Raw genomic sequence first — 25,453 nt, 5'->3', positions numbered from 1 at the left:
AAATATTAGTTTAATTATCTTTTGCGTTAGGGTGAAGGTTAAGTAAACAACAGATTTGCAGATTGCAAAATGGGTTATGGTACAAAACGGGGGGTTTCCGATTTATGGAGCCATGGGGTTTCTCTGGAACGAAGCCCTCAAGTATCCGTGGACTACCCGCATTCCCTTCTCACTGTCCCTTAGCAGAACTAAAGTCCCAGGACATCTGAAGGTCAACCACTCCTCAATGATCAGATTCTTTGGCCACAAGGAAGAGAAACTAGACAGGGGTTTTAAACCAAAATCCAGCGGCGACAAATTCATTTCCACCCCAAAAACATTTCAATAAAATCGCCAGTGTTGGGTATGACTTGAACCTGCATTCTCAATCTGGGGATATTTGACTGTAGGAAATGTACCATAGGTTTTGTTCTGAATCCAGATTCCATCACCACTTCCTTCCACACTGTTTGGCCCTGGCCTGTCTCGTTATTAATTCACCAACTTTCCTGCTCTTCGTTCACATTCTTGCTCCCCATCCCCGCTCTCCAAATCGTTCCTTCTCTTCCCATGTTCCACACTCTGCTGTCTCCCTACATTACCCACTCCACAATGTTTCCCACTTCGGCTGTCCATTAATGTTCGCACCCTTGGTCTCTCCCAACGTTCCCCACTCCCGCTCGCTCCCAACGTTCCCCACTCCCGCTCGCTCCCAACGTTCCCCACTCCCGCTCGCTCCCAACGTTCCCCACTCCCGCTCGCTCCCAACGTTCCCCACTCCCGCTCGCTCCCAACGTTCCCCACTCCCGCTCGCTCCCAACGTTCCCCACTCCCGCTCGCTCCCAACGTTCCCCACTCCCGCTCGCTCCCAACGTTCCCCACTCCCGCTCGCTCCCAACGTTCCCTACTTCCACTTTTTTCCAATGTTCCCCATTTCCATTGTTCATTGATGCTCCCCACTCCTGCTGTCTCCCAACATTCCCCAATCTTGCCCCATTCCCCACTCTCATTCCCCTGTTCCCCATTCTCATTCCTCCCATTCCTCCCTCTTGCTCTCCTGTACCTGTGTCATTCACCTATTCCCCACTCTTGCTCCCCTGTTCCCCATTCTCCCACTCTCTCCCATTCCCCACACTTGATGCCACTTTCCCTATTTCACTCTGTCCCCCCCCCCACCCCCACCCCACTTCAATCTCTCCCCACTTGTTCCCACTTCCACTACCCTTGGTATAAATGACAGACAATGGGAGATCAGGCAGCAGTTCAGTACATCCAATGACTATGGTATACAAGAAGTTAGTTCAGAGGCTGCTACTCTCACGAGCACAAAGAATGGTTGGACTCACCAAGGGACACACAGGAGGAAGGAAGTGTTAAAGATAGGAGTCTTAGGGGAGTGATCACACCGTGTTCATCCAGACCGGTGATTCTCAACCTTTTTCTCTCCACTCACATCCACTTTAAGTAATCCCTGTGCCATAAGTGCTCTCTGATTAGTAAGTGATTGCTTAAGGTGGGATGTGAGTGGGAAGGGAAGGTTGAGAATCACTGCTCTGGACCCAATTGTTACTGAAATATTTTGCTTGAGAAAAATTGTCATTGCCCATTTCCTTTGGAGTTATGAAACGGTGCACATGACGAGTCAATGAGGGACGATTAAAACAGGGGTTTTCAAGCTTTTTTTCTTTCCACCCACATTCCACCTGAAGCAATCCCTTACTAATCACAGAGCAGCGATGGCACAGGGATTACTTCAAGTGGATGTGAATGGAAAGAAAAAGGTTGAGAATCACTGATCCAGACAGATGTGTGGCTGCCAGGAGAGAAGGAATCACTGAGAGCTGTTCCCCTCTCTAATAACACCAATTTGCACAATTTGGGGGGGGGGGGGGGGGGGGGGGGGAGAAGGAAACCAACAGTAGTATCCAAAATCTGTGGCACCAAGACTGACTCTGCTATGCAGTAGAGGAGGCTCAAATTCTAGGCAAGAGGTATCAATGGGGCATATTTAGGGCCAGTACTTCCACGGGATATCCCAGGAGGGATAGCCATGAGTAGAACTAAAAAGGGGGTTCACTAATGCGATCACACCACAATAGTCAGTGAGAACTAGAGGAGAACATATGTCAGGAAATCACAGATAGTGCAGTTGGCATAGCGCTTAGTGCAACGCCTTTGCAGCGCCAGTGATTTGACCGGACTGGGGTTCTAATCCCGCACTATCTATAAGGAGTATGTTTGTTCTCTCGGTGTCTCTGTGGGCTTTCTCTGGGGGCTCTGGTTTCCTCCCACTGTTCAAAATGTACCGGGGTGTAGGTTAATGAGGTATAAATTGGGCAGCATGAGTTCGAGGGGGCCAAACTGGAATGTTATCATGCTGCAGGTCGAGATGTTTCAAAAAAATCTAAGATGTAGGAATAATAGATACAAAAATAGGTAATTCTTTTTAACTTCCTTGATATTTACTGGAACTCTCGGTGCAAAGGGTTAGAATTTCTTAAGTCCATCCAGGAAATTTTTCTGAAGCAATATTTAGACGACCCAACTGGAGAATGGGCTAAACTCGACCTTGACTGCAGAAATGAGGCAGGACAATTCGTTGATCTGCTGATAGGGGAGCATTTAGGGAACATTGATCATACTGTAAATGAGTTTCAAGAAGGTTGTGACGATTGATAACAGGCAGGGCAGTAAATGCAGTCTCGACGGACTTTAGCTGGGCCTACGGCAAATTCACGTGCAGTAGGCTGGTGTGGAAGGTCCAAACACGTGGGATTCATTGTGAGCAAGCCAACTGGATAGAAAAGGAAGACGTGGCTAGTGTACAGGAGGCACGGTTAACATACTGGTTAGGGCAATGCTATTATATTGCCAGCGTCCTAGGTTTGAATCCATCATTGTCATTGAGGAGTTTGTACATTCTCACCATGGATTTCCTCCGGATGCTCCCATTTCCTTCCACCCTCCAAAAGCATACGGGGATCTCAGGTTAATTGGTTTATTTGGCTAGCATTGGCTCGTGGGCCAGAAAGGCCTGTTGCATTGGCTGTATGTCTACAAAGACAGAGGGTGGTAGTGGACAGTTGTTTTTCAGGATGGAGGCCTGTGAACAATGGAGGTCTGCTAGATTCTCTGTTATTTGTTAGATTTGGAAAATAATATGGCTGGCCTGGTTGACACCAAAAGTAGAAGTTTATTGTAAGTGGTCAAGTGAATGGCAGATGGAAACTGCAAAAACAAAATGCTGAAGAAACTCAGCAGGTGAAACAGAACCAACGTTTCAGGCTTGAGCCTTTCATCAAGGTATAAAGAAATGTCGGCAGGCGTCTGAACAAAAGAGTAGGGGGTGTGGTTGCAAAGGCTGATAGGTGGAGAAGGGAGGGAGGGGACAGCAGCGATCAAGGGGAGGAAGGATGGCTGGGTGAATAGAGGGAGACGGGGTGGGGAGAAGAATTGGAAAGGGCATGGGAAAGGGGAAGGGAGGGGGAAGAGGAGAGCAGGTTAGCAGGCACCGGAAAAGTCAATGCTAATGTCGTCTTGCTGGAGAGGGTCCAGACAGGAAATCAGGTGTTGTCCCTCCAATTTGCGGGTAGAAATTAACTCAAGACAGGTGGTGAATAGTGCATGTTAGAAAGCGAATCTAGGCACATACCACAGTGAATGGTAGGGTCCTGGAGAGTTTTGTTTCTGATCACATCACAACAGAAGAGACTGGATTAAGCAGTGAAACACGAAAGTCTGCAGACTCTGTGACTATAGCAAAAACACAGAGATGCTGGAGGAACTAGGCAGGTCTCGCAGCCTCCACAGGACGTAGAGATATATAACCGACATTTCAGGCCTGAGCCCTTCTTCAAGGTATGAGTAAAAAGCCTGAATTAAAAGAAAGGGTGGAGAGGGTGGGTGGGGAGTACAGACCCACAGGCAAAAGGTGTTAAAATGCACTATGGAGAGAGGGAAGGTGAGAACTGATCGGCCCTAACCCTCACCCAATCAATTCCCACCTTCCCTCTCTCCTGTCCTCCCAACCATATCCAATTAGCTAGCACCTTTTGCCTCTGGGTCTGTATCTCTCCCATTCTTCCTTTCCCTCCAGCCTTTTTACTCATACCTTGGAAGAAGGGCTCAGGCCTGAAAAAATGGGTTGTAGCTCTTTACCTCTTAAGGACGCTGCGAGAACTGCCGAGTTCCTCCAGCATTTCTGTGCTTTTAAGTGATTACGCTGGAAAGGGTGCAGGGAAGATTCACAGGGATGTTGATTGATGGGAAGGCCATGCATGAGTTGTGTGTGCAGATAGGTTGGAGAGACTGAGTTTGTTTACCCTGAAACCAAGGAGACTTGGAACCATAGAACACTATGGTACTGAAACAGGCCCTTCAGCCAAAATAGCCTGTGTCAAACTTTCCTGAATATCCCGTTAAATGTTTCACATTTAATCCATTTCTCCCAGTTCTTGTCTCACCCAATCTCAGTGGAAAAAGTCTGCCTGTCTTTACTCTGTACTACTTGCGATAAAGGTACATAAAATCATGTTATAGTCAGGTTTTTTGGTCAAATTTTGGGGGGAGGTTTACTTTTACCCAGGTTATACTTTTGACCGCGGTAAGTATCTGCTTTGCTCAAGGGACTGGATAGTAGGTCTACAGTCAGGATGTCGTGAGCTCGGATTGGCAGACGGCCGAGACAAAGATCCATGGTTGGGGATCGGGAGCTCGGATGGGTGGGCGGCTGTAGCATCAGGAGTTCAGATGGGCTGGCGACCAGGGCATCGGGAGCTCGGATGGGCGGGTGGCCGGGGCGTCAGGAGTTCCGATGGGCGGGCAGCTGAGGCAAGGATCCACGGTCAGGACGTCAGGAGCTTGGCCAAAAATAGGGGGGGTCGACTTTTAGACGGGTTATATGGAAAATGTGATTTTTGGACCAAAGAAGGGGGCATTACCCAGGATCAACTATTACACAAGTATATACAGTAAATATGGCAGATAGTTAAGCAGCTGTTCCCTATACCTAAAACTAAAGTGCATAGCTTTGAGAGGGAGGAGATTAAACGAGGCACAAAGGGTCAATGTTTCACACAGACTGATTTGTATCAGGGAACAAGCTACCAGAAAAGACAGTAACCTTAACTACATTCAGGAGGTATCTTGTCAGGTCATTGGATGAACAAGGCATAGAAGGGAGTGGAGTTAAAGCAGGTATGGGATTAGTATAGATAGTTAGCATAGACGGGCGAAGAGCCCTGTACAACTCCGCAACTGTATTCCCATCCCCGCTCTCCCTAATATTCTCTCATTCTGCTACCGATGCCATTCCCCCAGATCTCCTGCCAGCTTCACCCCTCTCATCCCCTTCCACCAAGCCTTTATCCACCAGCCCTTTCCCCTACATTCTTGCTCATTCATCCTCAGCTTCCATCCTCTTCCCCCCCCCCCCCAACTCTCATTCCCTCTCGAACCCCCAACTTCCAGATGACAGGGTGCACAGAGACCACCGTACCATAGAACAGAAACAAGCCCTTCATTCCTTCTAGGGAACTATTATTAACACAGAACATTACAGCACAGTACAGGCCCTTCTCCCCTCGATGTTGTGCTACCAAAAAAAAATACTGAACCCTTGATTCTTCATTCATCCATGTTTCTGTGTTGGTATCATGCTTTCCTCCCACATTCCAAAGATGAGAGATGGTGTGCGCTAATTGGCAACTGACCCCATCCTCCCAGTGTGTTGGTAAGGGGTAGAATCTTGGGGACTGTGGAGAGTTGATGAGAATAAAATTGCCTCTTTAATGTGGCTAATGTTTCAGCCTCCATCACCATCCCTGGTAAGACATTCCAGGCACCCTCAACTCTCTGTGTAAAAAACATACCCCTGATGTCTCCCCTTTGCTTTATATATTCTGTTTAGTCCCATTGACCTGCACCAGTCCACATCCCTCCCATCTAGGTAAAAATACAATGCTGGAGAAACTCAGCAGGTCAAATGGTGCACTTCACGTAGCAAAGATAGATCCATAACCGACATTTCAGGTTTGAACCCTTCATCAAGCTATGGTCTCTCAAATGCCCATACCTTGATGAAGGGCTCAAGCCTGAAACGTCAGTGATGTATCTTTACCTTTGCTCTCTCAAGGACCCTGTTTGACCTGCTGAGTTTCTCCAGCTTTGCATTTTTACTTTAATTGTGGCGCCTGCAGACTTTTGTGTTTTACCCCTCCCATCTATTTCCTTGAATGTCAAAATCGAGCTGGCATTCACCACGCACAGGGCAGGAATAGTCGGGGAAAGGGAGGCAATAAGAACAGAGGTGACCTTATTACCCCCGCTCAGGAGGGTAATCCAGATGTAACAAATGGACAGAGAGAGGACCAATAGAGAGAGAGAGAGGAGGGATAGAGAGAGAGAAAAGTGATAGAGAGTGAGGAGTGATAGAGAGAGAGAGAGAGGAGTGATAGAGAGAGGGAGGAGTGTTAGAGAGAGAGAGAGAAGTGATAGAGAGTGAGGAGTGATAGAGATTGGGAGGAGTGATAGAGAGAGAGAGGAGTGATAGAGAGTGAGGAGTGATAAAGAGAGTGAGAGGTGTGATAGAGTGAGAGAGAGAGAGAGAGGAGTGAGAGAGAGAGAGAGAAATAGAGTGGTAGAGAGAGAGAGGAATGGTAGAGAGAGAGAGAGAGAGGACTGGTAGAGAGAGGGGAGTGATAGAGAGAGTGAGAGGCGTGATAGAGTGAGAGAGAGAGAGGAGTGAGAGAGAGAGAAGTAGAGGAGTGGTAGAGAGAGAGGAGTGATAGAGAGAGTGAGAGGAGTGATAGAGAGAGAGTGAGAGGAGTGATAGAGAGAGAGTGAGAGGAGTGATAGAGAGAGAGAGAGAGAGGACTGGTAGAGAGAGGGGAGTGATAGAGAGAGTGAGAGGAGTGATAGAGAGAGAGTGAGAGGAGTGATAGAGAGAGAGAGAGAGAGGACTGGTAGAGAGAGGGGAGTGATAGAGAGAGTGAGAGGAGTGATAGAGAGAGAGAGAGAGAGGAGTGATAGAGAGAGAGAGAGAGGACTGGTAGAGAGAGGGGAGTGATAGAGAGAGAGTGAGAGGAGTGATAGAGAGAGAGTGAGAGGAGTGATAGAGAGAGAGAGAGAGAGAGGACTGGTAGAGAGAGGGGAGTGATAGAGAGAGTGAGAGGAGTGATAGAGAGAGAGTGAGAGGAGTGATATAGAGAGAGAGAGGAGTGATAGAGAGAGAGAGAGAGGAGTGATAGAGAGAGAGAGAGGAGTGATAGAGAGAGAGTGAGAGGAGTGATAGAGAGAGAGAGCGCCAGGCAGGGGAACCCAAGCGGGTGGGGAAGAGGCTGACCTGGTGTCCCGATCTGGAACACCCAGACACACACACACACTCTGTCCCTGGGCCAGTTCCTTACCGAGCCGGTCCAGGTTGCAGCGCGCCTGCCTCTCCGAAGCCTCCCGCAGTTGCTCGTCCTCCTGCTCGGTGCGCCGGGGCTTGCGGACGCACTGCATCTTGCCCGGTCGCCGATGGGCAAAGCAGGCGAGACTGGCCCGCGGCGAGCAGGAACCTTGGGCAACTCTGCTCCCTGCGCCTTCCCAAGCAATGACGTGGGAGGAGGCATCTCCCTCCTGCATTTCAGGGCGGGTTTAAAACTTTGGACTCTTTTGCCCAGAGCGATCCCACGCCCTCGCCACGCTGGGATTCCGAAAGCACCCCGCAGAGATGTGCGGCAGGAGACTGCGGGAGGGTCCCGATCTCTCTCCCATTCCCCCCCCCCCCCCGCGCCCCCCAACAGTGAGGAGGGGAAGGACTGTTGTGATTTTCCATCAATGGGATGGGACTAAATCTGACTTTAAGGGAGTGGGGAGGAATGTTGCTTTATCACACTCCGATTTATCTCTAGGGCACATTCACACCCCTCGGGGCGGGGGTGGGCAGAGAGATTTCCTCTTCTACCAGCCTTAAGAGTCGGGGGGGGAGGAAGAGACCCTTCGGCCCACTAGGTTCATGCTATCGAGAACTGATTTGCACTCCTCCCATTTGGATCTGTCCGCATCTGTGACAGGGGTCGACCATTTCGGGTCCGCGCCCCCCTCCCGCGCTGACACGACAGTCCAGGGCCTCATGGACTGTCGGAGGTGCATCACTCTCCGGTCCAACACTCTCCAATCGGATGGGGTATGAGTTCCGCGGGCCCGCTCCCCGTTCTCCCCCTCTTTTCCCCATCCCTCTGTCTTCTTTCCTCCAGCCCTTCACCCCACTTCCCTCTCCATTCACGGAGTCCTCCCCCCCCCCCACCCCCCCCATTTTCTGGTGTGCCCTCCTCCCCTTATCTGCCTATTAACTTCTGCCTGTGGGACCATGCTCCTCCCCCTGCCCCTTCCCTCTCCCCACCCTTCTGTTCGTGCGCCTGTCAACATTTTGCTCGTACCTTGACGAAGGGCTCAAGCCCGAAATGTTGGTTATGTATCTTTATGCTGTTTGACCATCTGAGTTTTTCTAGCATTGAATGTTGTAAACACTTTTATTCTCATCAACTCTCCACAGTCCCTGAGATTAGCACACCGACCCTCATCTTTGGAATGTGGGAGGAAAGCATGGTACCAACACAGAAACAGGCCCTTCTGCCCACCCATCCATGCTTCCCTATTGACACTCCTTCCATTTACCAGCCTTGGTGTGATAGTACAGGATACTATCACCAATGTATCTATTTGTATATATTTGCATAGAGTAGTAGTGATTGGCTGAGAGCCATAGCCACGCCTACTGGCAGGTCATAAAGGGCTGCTCTTAACCAGACTCACGTCAGTCTGGACTGGTCAACCTCGATGTACTACGCTCCAGTCTTTTGTTAATACAAGCCTTGATTTGAGTCAACAAATCTTTGAGTCATTCAACGTGCTACATTTGGCGAATCAGATACGATGCCAGAGGATGCACTTCAGTTGTAATGAGAGTGGGTGAGACAAGAACTGAAGGACAAGGTTAAGGGTGAAAGGTGAGACATTTAGGGGGTGGGTGACATCTTCATGCATCGGGTGGTGTTGAATGCAGGTTCAATTTTGGATGGGAGGGCTATGGACTGGGAACAAGGCAGGATCATCGATTAGCACTGACTAGATGGCCCAAAGGGCCTGTTTCTGTGCTGTAGCATTGTATGGTTTGATGCATTGTTCACTGTAAGTGACAATAAACGGATTATCATTATTACACTGTCCAAACTAAATCTGCAAAAATACAGTGGAGAAAGAAGTCCTGGAGCGTGGACGGGGATGGATTGTTGGACCTGTGTTGAGCATCCAATGAGGGAGCAGGCAAGAAACAGGTCAGCAACAATCCTGACTTGAGATACATGAGAGGGTGTAGATGCTGGAATCTGGACTTGCTGGCTCCATCAATGAAGAGTAATAGGTTGACTTGCTGAATAGCACGCAAAATGCACCTTCTCACTGCACGGGACAATGGGCTCAAACGCAAACCAAAAGATTCATCATTCGTTTAGACATTCAGCGCCCATGAGCCCATGTCGCCCAGTTAACCTACAACCCTCCGTATGTTTTGGAGGGTGAGGGGGGAATGGAGCGCCCAGAGGAAGCCCACGCAAACATGGGGAGAACGTACAGCAAAATCCTTGTGGATAGCGCCGGATTCGAACCCAGGTCACTGCCGCTGTAATTGTGCTGATGTTACCACTACGCTATCCCTGCTGCCCAGTGCTAACTGTACCACCCAAAGTGGGCTGAATGGCCTCCTCTTTGTTGAAGAGAGCTGTCGACGATCATCTAACATCAATCAATTCTTAAGAGAAATGGAAGGTGGGGTTTAATCCTGAGAGATTTTTTTTATTTAAAATTTAGACATACAGCACGGTAATAGCTCCTTCCAGACCATGAGCCCGTGCCATCCTAATAAACCAATTAACCTATAAACCCCCATACATTTCGGAGGGTGGGAGGAAGCCAGAGCACCTGGTATGAACCCACGCAGAAACGGAGAGAGTGTACAAACTCCTTACAGACAGCACCAGATTTGAACTCCGGTCGCTGGCACTCTAATAGCATTGCACTAACCACTTGGCTAACCTCTAAGATGAATGACAAATGAGGTGGTTGAAACTACAAAGGCTGTGATTGTAGTAAAAGCACACAGAGATGCTGGAGGAACTCAGCCGGTCTCACAGTGTCCATAGGAGGTAAAGATATGTTACCAATGTTTCGGGCCTGAGTCCTTCTTCAAGGTATAAAAGAACAGGAAGGCGCCAGAATAAGGACTGAAGAGTTCACTCTGAAACTAAGGCCCTAAACCGAAACAAAGGGATGAGGTGTGTAATGGTGAAAGATTGACAATCTTATTTCACATGCATCATTCAACTGGTAACGTTTACCGAATGAATGCAGGAATGATAATATTCTTGTTTGGCACAAAAATAACAAAGGAAAAAGTGACCCAGATGAGCCCTGCAAAAGTAGTTCAACATCAGGAAACAGGAGCAGTAGGAGGCCACTCGGCCCTTAAGTCCATGCCATCATTCGCTACGTTGGCTTTCACCAGCCTTGGCTATGAAGGTCAAGCCTTGGGATGGCACAGTTGACATAGCAGTTAACACAACACCTTTACAGCCATCAGTGACCGGGAATCGAATCCCACACAGTCTGGAAAGAGTTTGCACATTCTCCCCATGTCTGCTGGGTTTTCCCCAGGGACTCTGGTTTCCTCTCACAGTTCAAAATGTACCGGGAGGGTTGTAGGTTAATTAGGTGTAAATTGGGCGCCAAGGTCTCGTGGGTGAAATGGCCTGTTGCTGTGCTGTATGTCTAAATTTTTTTTAAATTAAATTAAGCCCATGGGACCTGATTGTTTGGAACCCAGACCACCTCAGGAAGTGGATGCCAAAAAAAGGGATGAATTCTTTTGTCATTTTCCAGGATTCTCCAGCCAATGGAATCATCCCTGAAGTACAGGCCGGACTGACTGAGGCAGTTTTAGATTGGGATTAATCAACATAATCTCATCAAACATTACAACAATGCTGAGCTAACCTATGTAAACCTACTGCACATCAATCATCCTTCCCCATGTCACACCCATAACCCTCTCTTATTCTTACATGTGCCTATCTAAGAATGTTTTGAATGCCCCTATTATACCAGCCTCCACCACCACCCCTGGCATTGCATTCCAGGCACCCACTACTCTCTGTGTGAAAAAACTTACCCTGACGTCTCCCCTAAACTTTCCTCCCCTCACCTCAAACAGATGTCCTCTGGTGTTTGTTATCATTCCCCTGGGAAAAAGGCGCTGGCAGACCACGCTATCCTCGCCCCTCATAATCCCATAGAATGATGTTGGTTCCTTTCAGTCAGTTTGTGGGTGAATGGATTTAGGAGAATAGGGGTTGCACAGGCCCAGACATCCCCTTCCGGATCCAGCAGCATGGTGAGGTCCAAGATGGCTGGGGGAAGTTTCTGTTGCAGTGAATGGTCAGACCAAGCTTCGATACAAGGGATGCCCTTTCCACGCTTCACGGCGCGTGTTTGCTAGATGGCTGATGACCCTACAAGAGGGTCCTTCCGCCCTTTGACAGGTTTTGCTTTTCATCCTGCAGGGTGTCCAGCCACCCTCTGAACCAGGCAAGGCTGGTGGGGGAGCCAGTTTAGTCGCCAACCACCCGGCCATGGGACAGGTAGTACTTACTGGGTTATGTGGTACATATAGCACTCGTACACCTCCATTAAGCACCTCTCATCCTTCATCACTCCAAAGAGAAAAGCCCTGGCTCTCATCCAGCTATTTTAAAATTCTTGGGCTGCATTATCCAGCAAGTTATAATTAAAATGCCACATGACCATGATTATTCTTGAGTGTAACCTATCCCTAGTGATTGAATGCATGTTTCTTTTTGTTTTACCTGCCTCGACGAGATTATTTTCCATAGCAATGAGAGCACACATCTGGAGGATAGTGTACTACACCATGACGTACACACGCACTAGGTTACAAGCATACTGAGTGGTAACAGGAGCAAGAAACTACAACACTGTCGACGCCCCCTCCATCTGCCTGTGAAGTCGTTCATACTTCTACTGAAACTAACAGTTCACCTATGTGCGTCGACTGTTCCAAACATCCCCCCAGTGACCTGCCCAAACACATACCAAAGCCTTTTATTCATAGTAACTTGGCCGTTCAGTGTCCCGGTTAAAGAAGCTGTTTTTGCTGTTCCCACTGGGCCACTTTTAACCAAGATACTACCTGCTTTCACGCTGACCACAAGTCATCCCAGGGGACAGGAGAGTCTACCTTCAACCAGAAGCGTCCAATCGGCACACCAGCGTCAGCTAATGCCGGGGATGTGAATAGGGGTCGAGGCCGTCAATTCCAGGCGCGATTTGACACCGGTGTGCTGATTGATTTGCTTTCCCACTGGACTGTTATCCAGTAAATTGGACGTCAATTCCTGGGGCAATCTATTTTTCCCTAACTTTCTCATATTCTTTTAGCGATTCACTGCTTCTCTTCAACTCAGTCTTTAGCTTTAATGATGTTCTCTTCACTCTTCACTCTCTGAGCCGATTTTAAGTATTGTTCTGTGCCATCCCTTAAACACCACTCCGTAACCTTGCAGAACTGTGTGTCAGGGTCTCCATCTCATGTCATGTCAGTCATTTCGTTCACGGGAGCAAGAATAGGCCAAATGCTTCGCCAGTCAATAAGATCATGGCTGATCTGGCCGTGGACTCAGCTCCACTTACCCTTAATTCCCCGCCTATCCCCCTGTGTCACGCTTAGTACGGCAGTTAACGCGACTCTTACAGTGCCAGCGGCCCGGGTTCAAATCTGGCGCTGTCGGTAAGGAGCTTGCACATTCTCCCCGTGTCTGCGTGGGTTTTCCCTGGATGTAATTGGGCAGCACAGATTTAAATGGAATCAGTTTCTACCATGCTGTAAATAAAAGATTAAAGTACACTTAATAAGGCAGCCTCTTTGGCTTCCTCAGGGAGAGGATTCCACAGATTCACCTCGCTCTGGGAGAAGGATTTCCTCCCCATCTCTGACCTAACTCTATGCCCCTGAATCTAATCTATCCTGCCAGTGGAACCAACCTCCCTACTTCCATCTTAACTCTTTCATAATTTTATACATTTCTATATTCAAGATTCCTTTATTATGCTGCAATAGTACAGTACATGTAATATTACACAAAATTGCCTTCTGCCTGCCGTAAGGCGCCACTTACAGTAGCTGGTGGTTTTAAACTCCGATGAATACAGTCCCGGGCAACTCACTCTCTCCTCATAGGCTAACCCCCCTCATTTCTGGAATCAACCTGCTGAACCTCTTCTGCACACCCTCCAAAACCATTGCATCCTTCCTCAAGTAAGGAGATCAGAACTGCATGCAGTACTCCAGGTGCAGCCCCACCTGTAGTCTGCGCCTGTATCCTATTCACTCCATCGAGGATGTCAACTAGAGGTGGTATCTTAAGGAAGCAGCCTCTATCCTCAAGGACGCCCACCCACCCAGGCCATGCTACCATCGAGAAAAAAAGGTGCAGGAGCCTGAAGACGAGCACTCAGCGGCACAAGGACAGCTTCTTCCCCGCTGCCATCAGATTCCTGAATAATCAATGAGCCAAAGACACTGCTTTGACTTTTCATGCACTATTTTTATTTATTTTTGTTGGGTAGTTTATATAAATGGTTGCACAGTGATTGCTGCCACAAAACAACGAATTTCATGACATGTGCATGTCAATACATTCCGATTCTGATTCTGCCCCAATGTCATCTGCCTTTCTGCTCCAGTCTGGTCACCATTTCCAAAGAGCTCACAGGAACTCTGACCTACCTCATCTTTCAGCAGAAACACTCATTCCCCACGGGCTTGTCACAAGTGCCATTTAGATTTATGGAATAAATAGATCATAAATTTCATCCAGATTAATATTACTGCTCTTTCTGTTCCTATTCGAACAACAGACTTCCTCCTCTCCAGATGTCATCACAAGTACACAATTTCAATTCCCTTCATAATATTCCCTAAGATATTAACTCTCTTTCTTCACCAATGCTGAGGTTTAATTTTGACAGCATTGAATCAATGTTTTCACTATGTAGACATTCCATTCCTATTCTTGTAATTTCTATGCCTCTCTGCAACACTGAGTCTCTCCAGCAACGTAATCTTTTACCAACATTGCAACACCACTTCCTTCCTGGATTTTTATATCCGCACTTAAAGATAGAATCTTGATCGTTTTATGCTCTGCTCTTCTTCAGTTAACAGCTGGGTACCCTGGCGCTGTCTGTGGAATCTGATTTATTGCTCGTTCCCAGGGATGTTAAGCTTTCTCAAAGAGAAGCTCGAGCCAGCCTTGTTGCTGCTAGTCTGAAGCTACGTCGAGGTCGGAGTGGGTAAGGAGAGCAGACCTCTTCACCTGCAGTGCACAAACGTGCAGAAGAAACTCAGCGAGTCGGGCAGCTCTCACAGGAAGTAAACATTTTGGGCCCGGGCCCTTCGTCGGGGACAGGAGAAAAGACTCAGGCTCCTGCCTGTTATTTTCCTTATTCCTGATTGAGGGCCTAGGCCTGAAACGCTGGTCATCCTTCACTTCCTGTAGAGTTCCTCCAACATATTTTGGAATTGCCCATGACCTCAGTATTTGCAGATTGTTTTGTTTAGAACATAAGTAAAGGCCCTTCTGCCCACAATGTTGTTCCAGCCTATATATACCTACCTCCCCCAAAAACTGTAACCCTCCCTACCTCATAACCCTCATCCATGACACTGCCTAAGAGTCTCTTAAACGCCCCCTTTTGTACAAGCCCCCGCCCCCACCCCCAGAAAGGCATTCAAGGCACCCACCACACTCTGTGTTAAAAACATAGCACTGATGTCTCCCCTAAACTTACCTTCCAGATGTTCTCTGGTGTTGGCTGCTCAGAATCAAAATCAGAATTATTGTCACGAACATGTCACAAAATTTGTTGTTTTACGGCAGAGGGACAGTGCAAACATTTATATAAATCAGCTTACAACATAATTTTTTAAAACGTGCAAGAAAAAGAACAAGTCAGGCGGTGTCTTTGGTTCATTGATTATTCAGGAATCTGATGGCAGTGGGGAAGAAGCTGTCCTTGTGCCATTGAGTGCTTGTCTTCAGGCTCCTGTACCTTTTCCCCAAGGGTAGCAGAGTGAAGAGGGCATGGCCTGGGTGGTGGGGGTCCTTGAAGATAGAGGCTCTTGTAGATGTCCTTGATGGAGTGAAGTCTGTGCCTGTTTTTTCAGGAAGTAGATTCTTATCCTTTGAGCAAATGAGAGATAAGTACAATATAACTGGAGATACAGCGCTGGCATATTACCAACTGAGATCCTACTTGAAAGATAAATTAGGAAGCAATTTGAGTTTACCAGAGGGAAGTAACCTTGAATATGTGATTACAGATACAATGTTAATCAAAAGATTTATAACAAATATGTATATTAAACTGCAAGAAAAGGAGAATGAGGAAACAAATGGTAAAACTAAACAAAAATGGGAACAAGATTTAAATATAAAGATAAAAAAGGAAACATGGGAGAAGTTATGCTCTGGAACGATGAGAAATACAATAAATACGAGGCTGCGTATGATACAATATAATTGGTTACACAGACTATACATTACACCGCAAAAGTTAAATAAATGGGACCCAACAGTATCTGATAGATGTTTTCAATGTAAAAAAGAAAGGGGAACAACAATTCATGCAATCTGGACATGTGAGAGAGTAGAAAAATTTTGGGATGATCTCAATCAGATATTAAATAAAATAACAGAAAACAATATACCAAAGAATCCACAGATCTTTCTCCTAAGTAACATAAAAAATAAAGAATTTGGAATTGACTTGGAAGATGCACAAAAAAGATTTGTCAAGATAGCCCTAGCCGTAGCAAAAAAATGTATTATGTCAACCTGGAAATTGGAAGATAATTTGAAAATACAACAATGGTATATAGAAATGAATAAATGTATTCCATTAGAAAAAATAACATATAGCTTAAGAAATAATATTGAAATATTCGAACAAGTATGGGAGCCTTACATTAAATACAATAGCGAAAACCTACCGGGAACAAACATTACCTAAGTTGATGGAAGGAGAAGAAAAGAAAAGAATGGACTCAGTAGAATTTCTGGTGTATTTTTGTTGAATGACAACATTGTCTGACTGAATTAATGCAACCTAGATTGTATACCTAAAATGGATGAGAGGGGGGGGGGGGGTGGGGGGGTGGCTTGGGAGGAGGGAGGGGGGAGGGAGAAAAAGTCACTGTAAATGTGTGGAAAAGAAAAAGTGTATATCATGGCTATTGTGATTTATGGTGTGAAAAATAAAAAATTTAAAAAAAAAAAGAAAAGTCTGTGCCTGTGATGTTGCAGGCCGAGTTAACAATCCTCTGGAATTTTTTTCTTTGTCCTGACCATTCGCACCTCTTTACATCCAACCAGAAAGCTCTCCACGGTACACTTGTAGAAGTTTTTGAGAGTTTCCAGTGACATACCGAATCTCCTCAAACACCTCGCAAAGTATAGCTGCCGGTGAGCCTTCTTTGTGATTGCCTCAATATGGAGTCTCCAGAACAGATTCTTGGAGATGTTGACACCCAGGAGTTTAAAGTTCTTGGCACTCTCTGCTGCTAACCCCTTGATGAGGACTGGTTCGTGTTCTCCTGACTTCCTCCTGAAGTCCACAAACATCTCCTTGGTTTTGATAACTGTGGTGGTACACCACTGGCCTACTGCAGGGGTTAACATCTGTACCTTCAGAAGAGTATGGGGACAAGCCAACACCTGGCCGGCTGTCACTCAGCTGACCTGAATGGACCAAGCCCCACCCGGTCGAGTGTCAATCACCCTCTGGGATATAAGCCTGAGCCGGCCCTCTCAGAGCTCACAGCAGCGCACTCTCACAGTTGGCTCTGTGGAGTTTTACGTCAAATAAAGCCTGTTGTACAGTCTTTGGTTTTGTGTGTTTGTTCTGACCAACAGCGCACCAGAATAATATTGAGTGCAAGGCTGTTGTTGTGACAGCACTCAACAAGCTGATGTATCTCCCTCCTGTATGCTTCCTCATTGCCGTTGGTGATTCTCCCACCCTGGTTAAAAGGTGCTGGGCCATCCACTTTATTTATCCCTCTCAAAATCTTGTAGACCTCTATTAAGTCTCCTCTCATCCTTCTTTGCGCTAAGGAGAAAAGCCCAAGCTCTGCTAACCTTGTCTCATAAGACTTATTTTTCAACCCAGGTAACATCCTGGTAAATTTCCTCTGCACCCTCTCCGTAGCTTCCACATCCTTCCTGTAGTGAGATGACTCCAAAGCATTAATTCCAAAAGATTTCTTCACTGTGAATGAGTGAATCAGATGGGTTTTTCAACACGTTTTCATCTTCACTAATTTTGGGTTCACAATTCCAGATTTTATTTAATTAATTGAATTTTAGTCCCATGGTCAGATTTGAACTTGAATCTTTAAACCAAATCATGGATTTAACAGCCATTACATTAGACCCTCCTGTCTCTAATGGACATTTTAACATCTAAAGCCATATTCCAACCTGTCTTTACTGTAACCATGGCCTAGACTCAAACAACCAATGTATTATGGGGCTGTTTTTTATATATTTTAAGTAGTCTGCATGTAATTGGAGTTGTGTACAAAACAATAAATAATTTTTGAGATGTTTTATTGTCCTGTAGGGATATAACAGTGGCCGAGCCCCAATATGGCGGTGCGACATCCCGTGCAGCTTCTGTCCCTACGCTGTTTTGCTGTCTGTATTAGTATGAGGTTTTAACATTAGCACCACAGTCACGGGGAAACATTGTCTTGTTTTTTTTTAAAGCAACTGTGACAGAGTATATAAATATGTTTTGGGGAGATAAATTGGGAAAGGCTTGTTAGTGTAGGTCACATACAACACTTTAAAACAGATCATTTAAAATACTGGAGCTCGACTAATGGTAGACATATCAGCCCCACAGCCTTTGCAAAAGCTTTGGAGAGTGCCCAAGAGACTTCACTAATAGATTGTTGTTTACAAAAAGGCAACAGATAAAAGAACTTGTCGGAGCCGCAGACTGTCTGGACGGGAACTTGCTGTTCTAAGAGGGTCATGTGGTTTTGCAAGCAGAGAAAGTCAAGGAGGTTTTTTCTCAGAGAGAGAGAGAGAGAGAGAGAGAGATAGAGAGTTAGAGGGAGGGAGAGATCAGTTCTGCAGTTTTACAGTCAGCAGCATTTTTTCGGTAGATGACATTACACATAAGTAATGTCAATTTCCTGTAATAAATTCTCCATTTACAGAGGGGACCCTCCCACCCCAGCAGTCCTCATCCCTGCCCCACACGAGCGCCCTCTCTTACCTTCGGTGGAAAGGTGACTCTCGGCCCCCAGCACCCGGAGGGAGAGAAGCAGGGGGGGGGGCTGGCTCAATGCGGGAGCAATGGCCGCCTTCCGTACCCATAATCCCCCACGCAGCTGAAACCACTCTGCCTGGGTTATGAAGATGGCCACTGCTCCCACACTGAACCGTCACCACGATCTGGTGAGGCGCTCCGTAAACTCCGGGCTTGGCAGCCCTGCACCGGGAGTTAGATGGGGGGGGGAAAGGGAGAGCGACGGACGGCACTGCCCTACCAGGGTGAGCCTGAGGGCTGGCCCAACTAGCTGGTGGTGCTCTTGAAAGCCGCCAGCACTCGTCTCCACCGACCCGACAGCCCGCTCCTCCTGTAACTCAGTGTGGGGGGGGGGGGGGTGGCGATGGAAGGCCTGGGGTGGGGTGGGGGTGGCAACGGAAGGCTTGGGGTGGGGGTGGGGATGGTTATGGATGGCCGGGGGGGCGCAACAGACGGACAGACAATGAACCATAGACTCTACCTCACTTTTTCTCTGCTTTTGCACTCATTTATTTATTTTTAAAAGTAATTCATTTCAATTTTTTGAAATTGAAACAAGAAAGGAATCTTGTGACATCATGTACTCAAAAACGCCTTTACATCAAAATAAACTTTTCCCTTTTAATATTAATAATCAATTTTTGAAGATCTGGAATCAAATGGGGATTAAAACAATAGAAGATTGCTCTGAAGCTGATAGATTTATTTCTTTTCAATGAATGAAGGAAAAATATCCCGAATAATACTTTTTTTTGCTATTATCATGTTAAAGCTTTTTTAATTGATAAATTAGGTCAAAATTTAAGACAGTCTGAATTAGAAATATTGATTGCTAAAGGAGATACAAATTTAGTTCAGAAATGTATAGATTACTTCAAAGAAAAGCACCTTAATTAGAGATTCATAAATCAAGATTGAGATGGGAAATTTATTTAGATAGAAACAGCTATGTAAAGATAGCTTACATAGATTGTTACAATATAATTTTTAGATCAATCAAAAAATTTTAAAAGATTTCATTCGACATTATCAGATTTATGCTTTAGATGTGGTCGAGAGATCAGTTCATTTTTTCATTCTACCTGGCAATGTTCTAATTGGATACAAATCAAAATATCCAACTCTCGTGGATCCGACGTTATTTTCATTGGGGAATATTAAAATGGTTAGTCTTTAATTAAGATTAACTAGATATCAAATAGAAGCTTTAGCTGTCTCTAGGAAGTGTGTAGCCATCACTTGGAGATCGGATATGGATTTAGGAATGCAAAGATGTCATGCAGAGTTACAATCTCATATTCCACTTGAGAAAATGGCATAGTTTACGTGATAAACATCATTTTATTTTAAATATGGAGCCCATATCTACAGAACATTGTTTTGAAGATTCAGGGAACTCTCAGTAACTCATCCTGGAGGTGATTTTCGGCTCCATGGTGGTTGATTTGAAGTTGCGTATGTGTTTTTGATAATCTCCTTTTCTTTCTTTCTTTGGGGTGAGGGGTAGCATGGGAGGGGGGAAGGTGGTAGGGAGGGAGGGGGATTAGGGGCATATACACCACATGTATTATTTTTCTATATAATTCATTATTAATTGATAAATATAATTGTGGTATAATTTAAATTTTTTTTTAATGCATATTCTCGACTATAAATCAGAAATCTGAATCTGAAGCCTGAATAAATTCTGATTTTGATATCGGGGGAAAACTTCTTTAGTCAAAGGGTGATGGGAGTGTGGAATGAGCTGCCACTGAAGGTGGTAGATGCAGTTTCAATTTCCACATTTAAGATTGGATGGGAGAGGGAGGGGTGGAGGAATTTGTCTGGAAGAATAAATAGTTCAGCACAGACAAGATGGGTTGAAGGGCCTGTTTTTTTGTTGTAAGTTCTGTAATTGAAAGTGGGCATACAGGTACAGCAGGCAGCGAGGAAAGCGAATGGTATGTGGTTATTCACAGCAAGAGGATTCGAGTACAGGAGCAGAGAGGTTCTATGCAGCTGTCCAGGGCCTTGGAGGGACCACACCTGGAGTATTGTGTACAGTTTGGTCTCCTTACCTGAGGAAAGACATTCTTGCCATGGAGGGAGTGCAGAGAAAGTTCACTAGATTGATACCAGGGATGGCAGGACTTACATACGAAGGCTGGATCGACTAGGCTTATACTCGCTGGAATTTAGAAGATTGAGGGGTGATCTTATAGAAATGTATAAAATTCTTAAGGGATTGGACAGGTTAGATGCAGGAAGGTTGTTCCCGGTGTTGGGGAAAACCAGAACCAGGGGTCACAGTTTAAGGATAAGGGGGAAGTCTTTTAGGACTGAAATGAGAAAAAAAAATTCTCAGAGGGTGGGGAATCTGTGGAATTCTTTGCCACAGGAAGTGGTTGAAGCCGGTTCCTTATCTATATTTAAGAGGGAGCTAGATTTGGCCTTTGTGGCTCAGGGGATAGGAACATCGGAACATAGGAAGTAGGAACAGGAGTAGGCCAAAAATGGCCCATCGGGCCTGCTCCGCCATTCAATACGATCATGGCTGATCTAATTTATGACCTAACTCCACCTACTTGCCTTCTCCCCATATCCCCTAATTCCTCTATCATGTAAAAATTTATCTAACCGAATTTTAAATATGTTTAATAAGGCAGCCTCAACCACTTCCCTGGTTAGAGAATTCCAAACATTCACTACTCTCTGGGAAAAACTATTTTTCCTCATCTCTGTCCTAAATCTACTCCCCCGAATCTTGAGACTGTGTCCTCTCGTTTTAGTTTCCACGACCAGCTCAAAAAACCTTCCTACATCTATCTTATCCATACCCTTCATAATCCTTTATGTTTCTATAAGATCTCCACTCATTCTTCTGAACTCGAGCGAATACAATCCTAGACGATTTAATCTTTCATCATAAGTCAACCCCTTCATCCCAGGGATCAACCTAGTAAACCTCCTCTGGACCGTCTCCAAAGCCAGTATATCCTTCCTCAAATATGGAGACCAGAACTGGACACAGTACTCCAGGTGCGGTCTCACCAGTACCTTATACAGTTGCAACATTACCTCCCTACTCCTGAATTCAATTCCTCTAGCGATGAAGGCCAACATTCCATTTGCCTTCTTAATAACCTGCTGCACCTGCAACCCAACTTTTTGCGATTCATGCACAAGCCCTCCCAAGTCCCTCTGCACAACAGCATGCTGGAGTTTTTCACCCTTTAAATAATATTCAGCTCTTTTATTTTTCTTGCCAAAGTGGATCACCTCACACTTACTAACATTGTTCTCCATCTGCCAGGCCTTTGCCCACTCATCCAGCTTAACTCTATCCCTCTGCAGACTCTCCACATCCTCATTACAACTTGCTCTTCCACTCAATTTGGTGTCATCCGCCAACTTGGCTCCACCACATTTTGTCCCCTCCTCCAAGTCCTCAATGTAAATGATGAACAGTTGTGGGTCTAACACTGACCCCTGTGGCACCCCACTTACCACTCTCTGCCAACCTGAAAAACTCCCACTTATCCCGACTCTCTGCCTCCTGTCAGACAACCAATTTTCAATCCAGGCCAATAGACTTCCCCGGACTCCACTTTCCTGTAACTTACTGAGAAGTCTCTTGTGCGACACCTCATCAAACGCTTTCTGGAAAACCAAATATACAACATCAACTGTTCTCCTCTATCCACCACACCCATTATATCCTCAAAGAATCCTAACAAGTTTGTCAAACAAGATCTTCCCTTTCTAAAACCATGCTGCGTCTGCCTGATTGAACCCTTACGTTCCAAAAGTTTCACTATTTCATCTTTAATGACAGCTTCAAGCATTTTTCCAACTACAGACATCAAGCTAATTGGCCGATAATTTCCAGTCTTCTGCCTACATCCCTTCTTAAAAAATGGCGTGACATTTGCTGTCTTCCAGTCTGCCCAGAATCCAAGGAATTTTGGTCTATGACGCATCAACTATAACTTCTGCCATTTCCTTCAGAACCCTTGAATGCATATCATCAGGACCAGGTGATTTGTCTGGCTTTAGTCCCATTAGTTTCTCCATCACCACTTCCTTTGTAACAACTATTTTATCAAGGCCCTCCCCAACATTCGCATCCTTAACTCCGCACTTGGGCATGCTGGACGTATCTTCCACCGTGAAGACTGACACAAAATATTTGTTTAATGCCTCGGCCATTTCCTCATTTTTTGCTACCAGTTTTCCTTTCTCATCCTCCAAGGGTCCTATGTTAACTCTGGCCACCCTCTTCCGTTTTATATATTTATAAAATTTTTTGCTTTCTGTTTTTATATTTTGTGCCAATTTACTTTCATAATCCTTTTTCCCATTTCTTATTACCCGCTTTGTAACCCCTTGTTGTCTCTTAAAGTTTTCCCAATCTTCCAGTTTCTGATCAGGGGGTCTGGGATGAAGGCAGGTACTGGGTACTGAGTAGACAATCAGACATGATCAAAATGAATGGCAGTGTAGTCTTGAAGGGCCAAATGGCCTACTTCTGCACCTATTTTCGATGTTTCTATGTAACCATCAACCATTAACATGACCCCATCAATTCCACCATCCCACCCTCAAGTTCCACCACTCACCTCCACTCAAGAGGCATTAGGATTTGGGAGAAAACCCACCTGGGCATGGAGAAATAATGCAGGGACCACACAGACAGCGCCTGTGGTCAGGATATATGTGCTACCTGCACAACACTGCCCATACCAAGCTATTGGTGAGGAATGACCCAGTTTCTCTGGCAGATGACCACCCTAGCATTTCAATTTCACCCACTGCTGCCACCTGCTGTCTATTCCTGGGTTTGCAGACTCCTTTGATATTTCCGATGTTACAGAGAGGTCAGTGCTCATCAGAAATCAGTGAACACACCAAAATACTGGAGGAACTCAGCCTGTCTATTCAGCATCTAAAGGAGGCAAAGATATATCGCTGACATTTCGGGACTGATCCCGTCTTCAAGGAAAAATCAGAAAAGGCGGAAGCAGGAGATATCAGAAGGTCTCAGAATTTAAACCATGGGGGAGGAATCCAGACCAATAAAAGGTGTTAATTGGATGTGATAAGGGATTAGGTGGAATTGATCATGTCTATGCAAAAGGAGACAGGGAATGAAAATATGACAGTGGGGGGGGGGGAAGTGAAAGAAGGTGGTGGTTGGGGGGGGGGGGTGGTTTAATGAAACCCAGAGAAGTCAATATTAATGCAATCTGGTTGGAGGGTCCCATCGGAAGATGAGGTGTTGTCCCTTTAATTTACAGGTGGTCTCAGTCTGGCAGTGCATGAGACCATGGACAGACATGTCAACAAGGGAATGGGAGGGGGAATTGAAAGTGGTAGCCACTGGGAGATCCACGGTATTGCAGCGGACAGAGATGAGGTGCTCAACAAAGTGACTTCCCAGTCTGCATCCAGTTTCTCTGATGTAGAGGAGAACACAACGGGAGCATCGGATGCAGTAGACGATCCCTGCAGATTCACAAGTGAAATATTGCCTCATTTGAAAGGACTGTTTGGGGACCCGAATGGTGCGGGCATGTGGAGCATCTCCTGCGGTCACAGGGGTAGGTCCCAAGGGGACAATTAGTGGGAAGTCACAGAGGGAGTTGTCTCTGAAGAAGGCGGAGAAGGGAGGGGAGGGGAATATGTGTCTAGAGGTGGGATCACATAGTAAGTGGTGGAAATAGCGGAGGAGGATGTGTTGGATGCAGAGGCTGGTCAGGTGATAGGTGAAGAATAATCAATTTTTGAAGATTTGGAATAAAATAGAAGATTGTTTTGAAGCTGGTAAATTTATTATCTTCAATGTATGAAGGAAAACTTTAATGTTCCAAGTAATATGTTTTTTGTTATTATCAAGTTTTTCTAATTGATAAATTAAGTCAAAATTTAAGATGACCCTGACTGAGTGAATTAGAATTATTAATTACTAAGGATGATATAAATAAATTTATTTCCGAAATGTATAAATTACCTCAAAGGAAAGCTCCTAAGGGAGGAATTCATAAATCCAGATTGAGATGGGAAATTGATTAGATGGGAATATAAATGAGAATGTTTGGAAACAGCTATGTAAATATAGTTTGGCGAAGATTATTAATGTAAGATATAGGTTGGTTCAATATAATTTTTACATCAACTATATTTAACTCCACAAACATTAAAAAGATTTAATTCAACATTATCAGATTTATGCTTTAGATGTGGTCGAGAAGTAGGTTCATTTTTTCATTCTACCTGGCAATATTCTAAGGTTAAACCTTTTTGGATACAGTGTTTCCTCATCTCTGTCTTAAATCTACTCCCCTGAATCTTGAGGCTGTGTCTCCTAGTTCTGGTCTCACCCACCAGTGAAAATATTCTTGGAGAAAATATGTAAAATTGTTGGGGAATATTAAAACGATAAGTCTTAAATTATGTATCCAATTGAATTTTTACGATTAGTTTTACCTATTTCTAGGAAATATGTAGCCATCACTTGGAAATCAGATATAGATTTAGGAATGCAAAGTTGGCATGTAGAGTTATGTCCCCGATTTCCACTTGAGATAAATAACAGTCTATGTGATAAATAAAATTTCTTTTTGAAAATATGGAGCCCGTATTAACAAAACGTTGGTTTGAAGATTTAGAGAACTCTCAATAACTCATCCTGGTGGTTATTTTTCAGCTCCACAGTTATTGAAGTTATGTATGTATTTTTGATAATCTCATTTTCTTTCCTTTTAGGTGTTTAGGGGTAGTGGGGGGTGGGGTGGGGCGGGAGGGAGGGATATGGGATATATATACACACAACATATGTATTGTTTCTTTTACAATTTGTTATTAATAACTGTAATTGTGGTTTCTTAAAATATATAAATAAAATATATAAGAAATAAGAAATTAGGAGCAGGAGTTGGCCATTCAGCCCATCGACCCTGCTCCTCCATCAATGACTCAATTCCACGCACCTGCCTTTTCCCCATATCCCTTAATGTATTTTTTTATGTAAAAAACAATCTAACCGAATCTTAAATAT

At 45.3% G+C, this 25,453-nt stretch overlaps 1 protein-coding gene and 1 long non-coding RNA gene across 10 annotated transcripts in view; one reads left to right on the top strand and one right to left on the bottom strand.

The window, feature by feature from the left end:
* plcd1a (phospholipase C, delta 1a) overlaps nucleotides 1-25,453 on the bottom strand; it is a 243,269-nt gene that overhangs the window by 121,884 nt on the left and 95,932 nt on the right. For 2 of the 9 annotated variants that reach the window (XM_069914930.1, XM_069914935.1), the window contains exon 1: nucleotides 7,386-7,620. The exons of 6 other annotated variants lie outside the window; for them this stretch is intronic. In XM_069914930.1, the coding sequence (XP_069771031.1) occupies nucleotides 7,386-7,605 (220 nt within the window). In that variant the 5' untranslated portion in view covers nucleotides 7,606-7,620. Of the gene's footprint in view, nucleotides 1-7,385; nucleotides 7,621-13,396; nucleotides 13,527-25,453 lie in introns of those variants that run through there. One more of the 9 variants, XM_069914933.1, reaches the window with a different exon arrangement.
* Nucleotides 8,718-11,825, top strand: LOC138751937 (uncharacterized). The gene is made up of 2 exons (XR_011350272.1): nucleotides 8,718-8,972; nucleotides 11,580-11,825. It is a non-coding gene; the product is annotated as an uncharacterized lncRNA (long non-coding RNA).

The sequence above is a fragment of the Narcine bancroftii genome, chromosome 1 (genome assembly GCF_036971445.1).
Source record: "Narcine bancroftii isolate sNarBan1 chromosome 1, sNarBan1.hap1, whole genome shotgun sequence".
Lineage (NCBI taxonomy): Eukaryota > Metazoa > Chordata > Chondrichthyes > Torpediniformes > Narcinidae > Narcine > Narcine bancroftii.
Note: the sequence above shows the minus strand (reverse complement) of the source record. Positions and strands in the feature narration are given on the sequence as shown.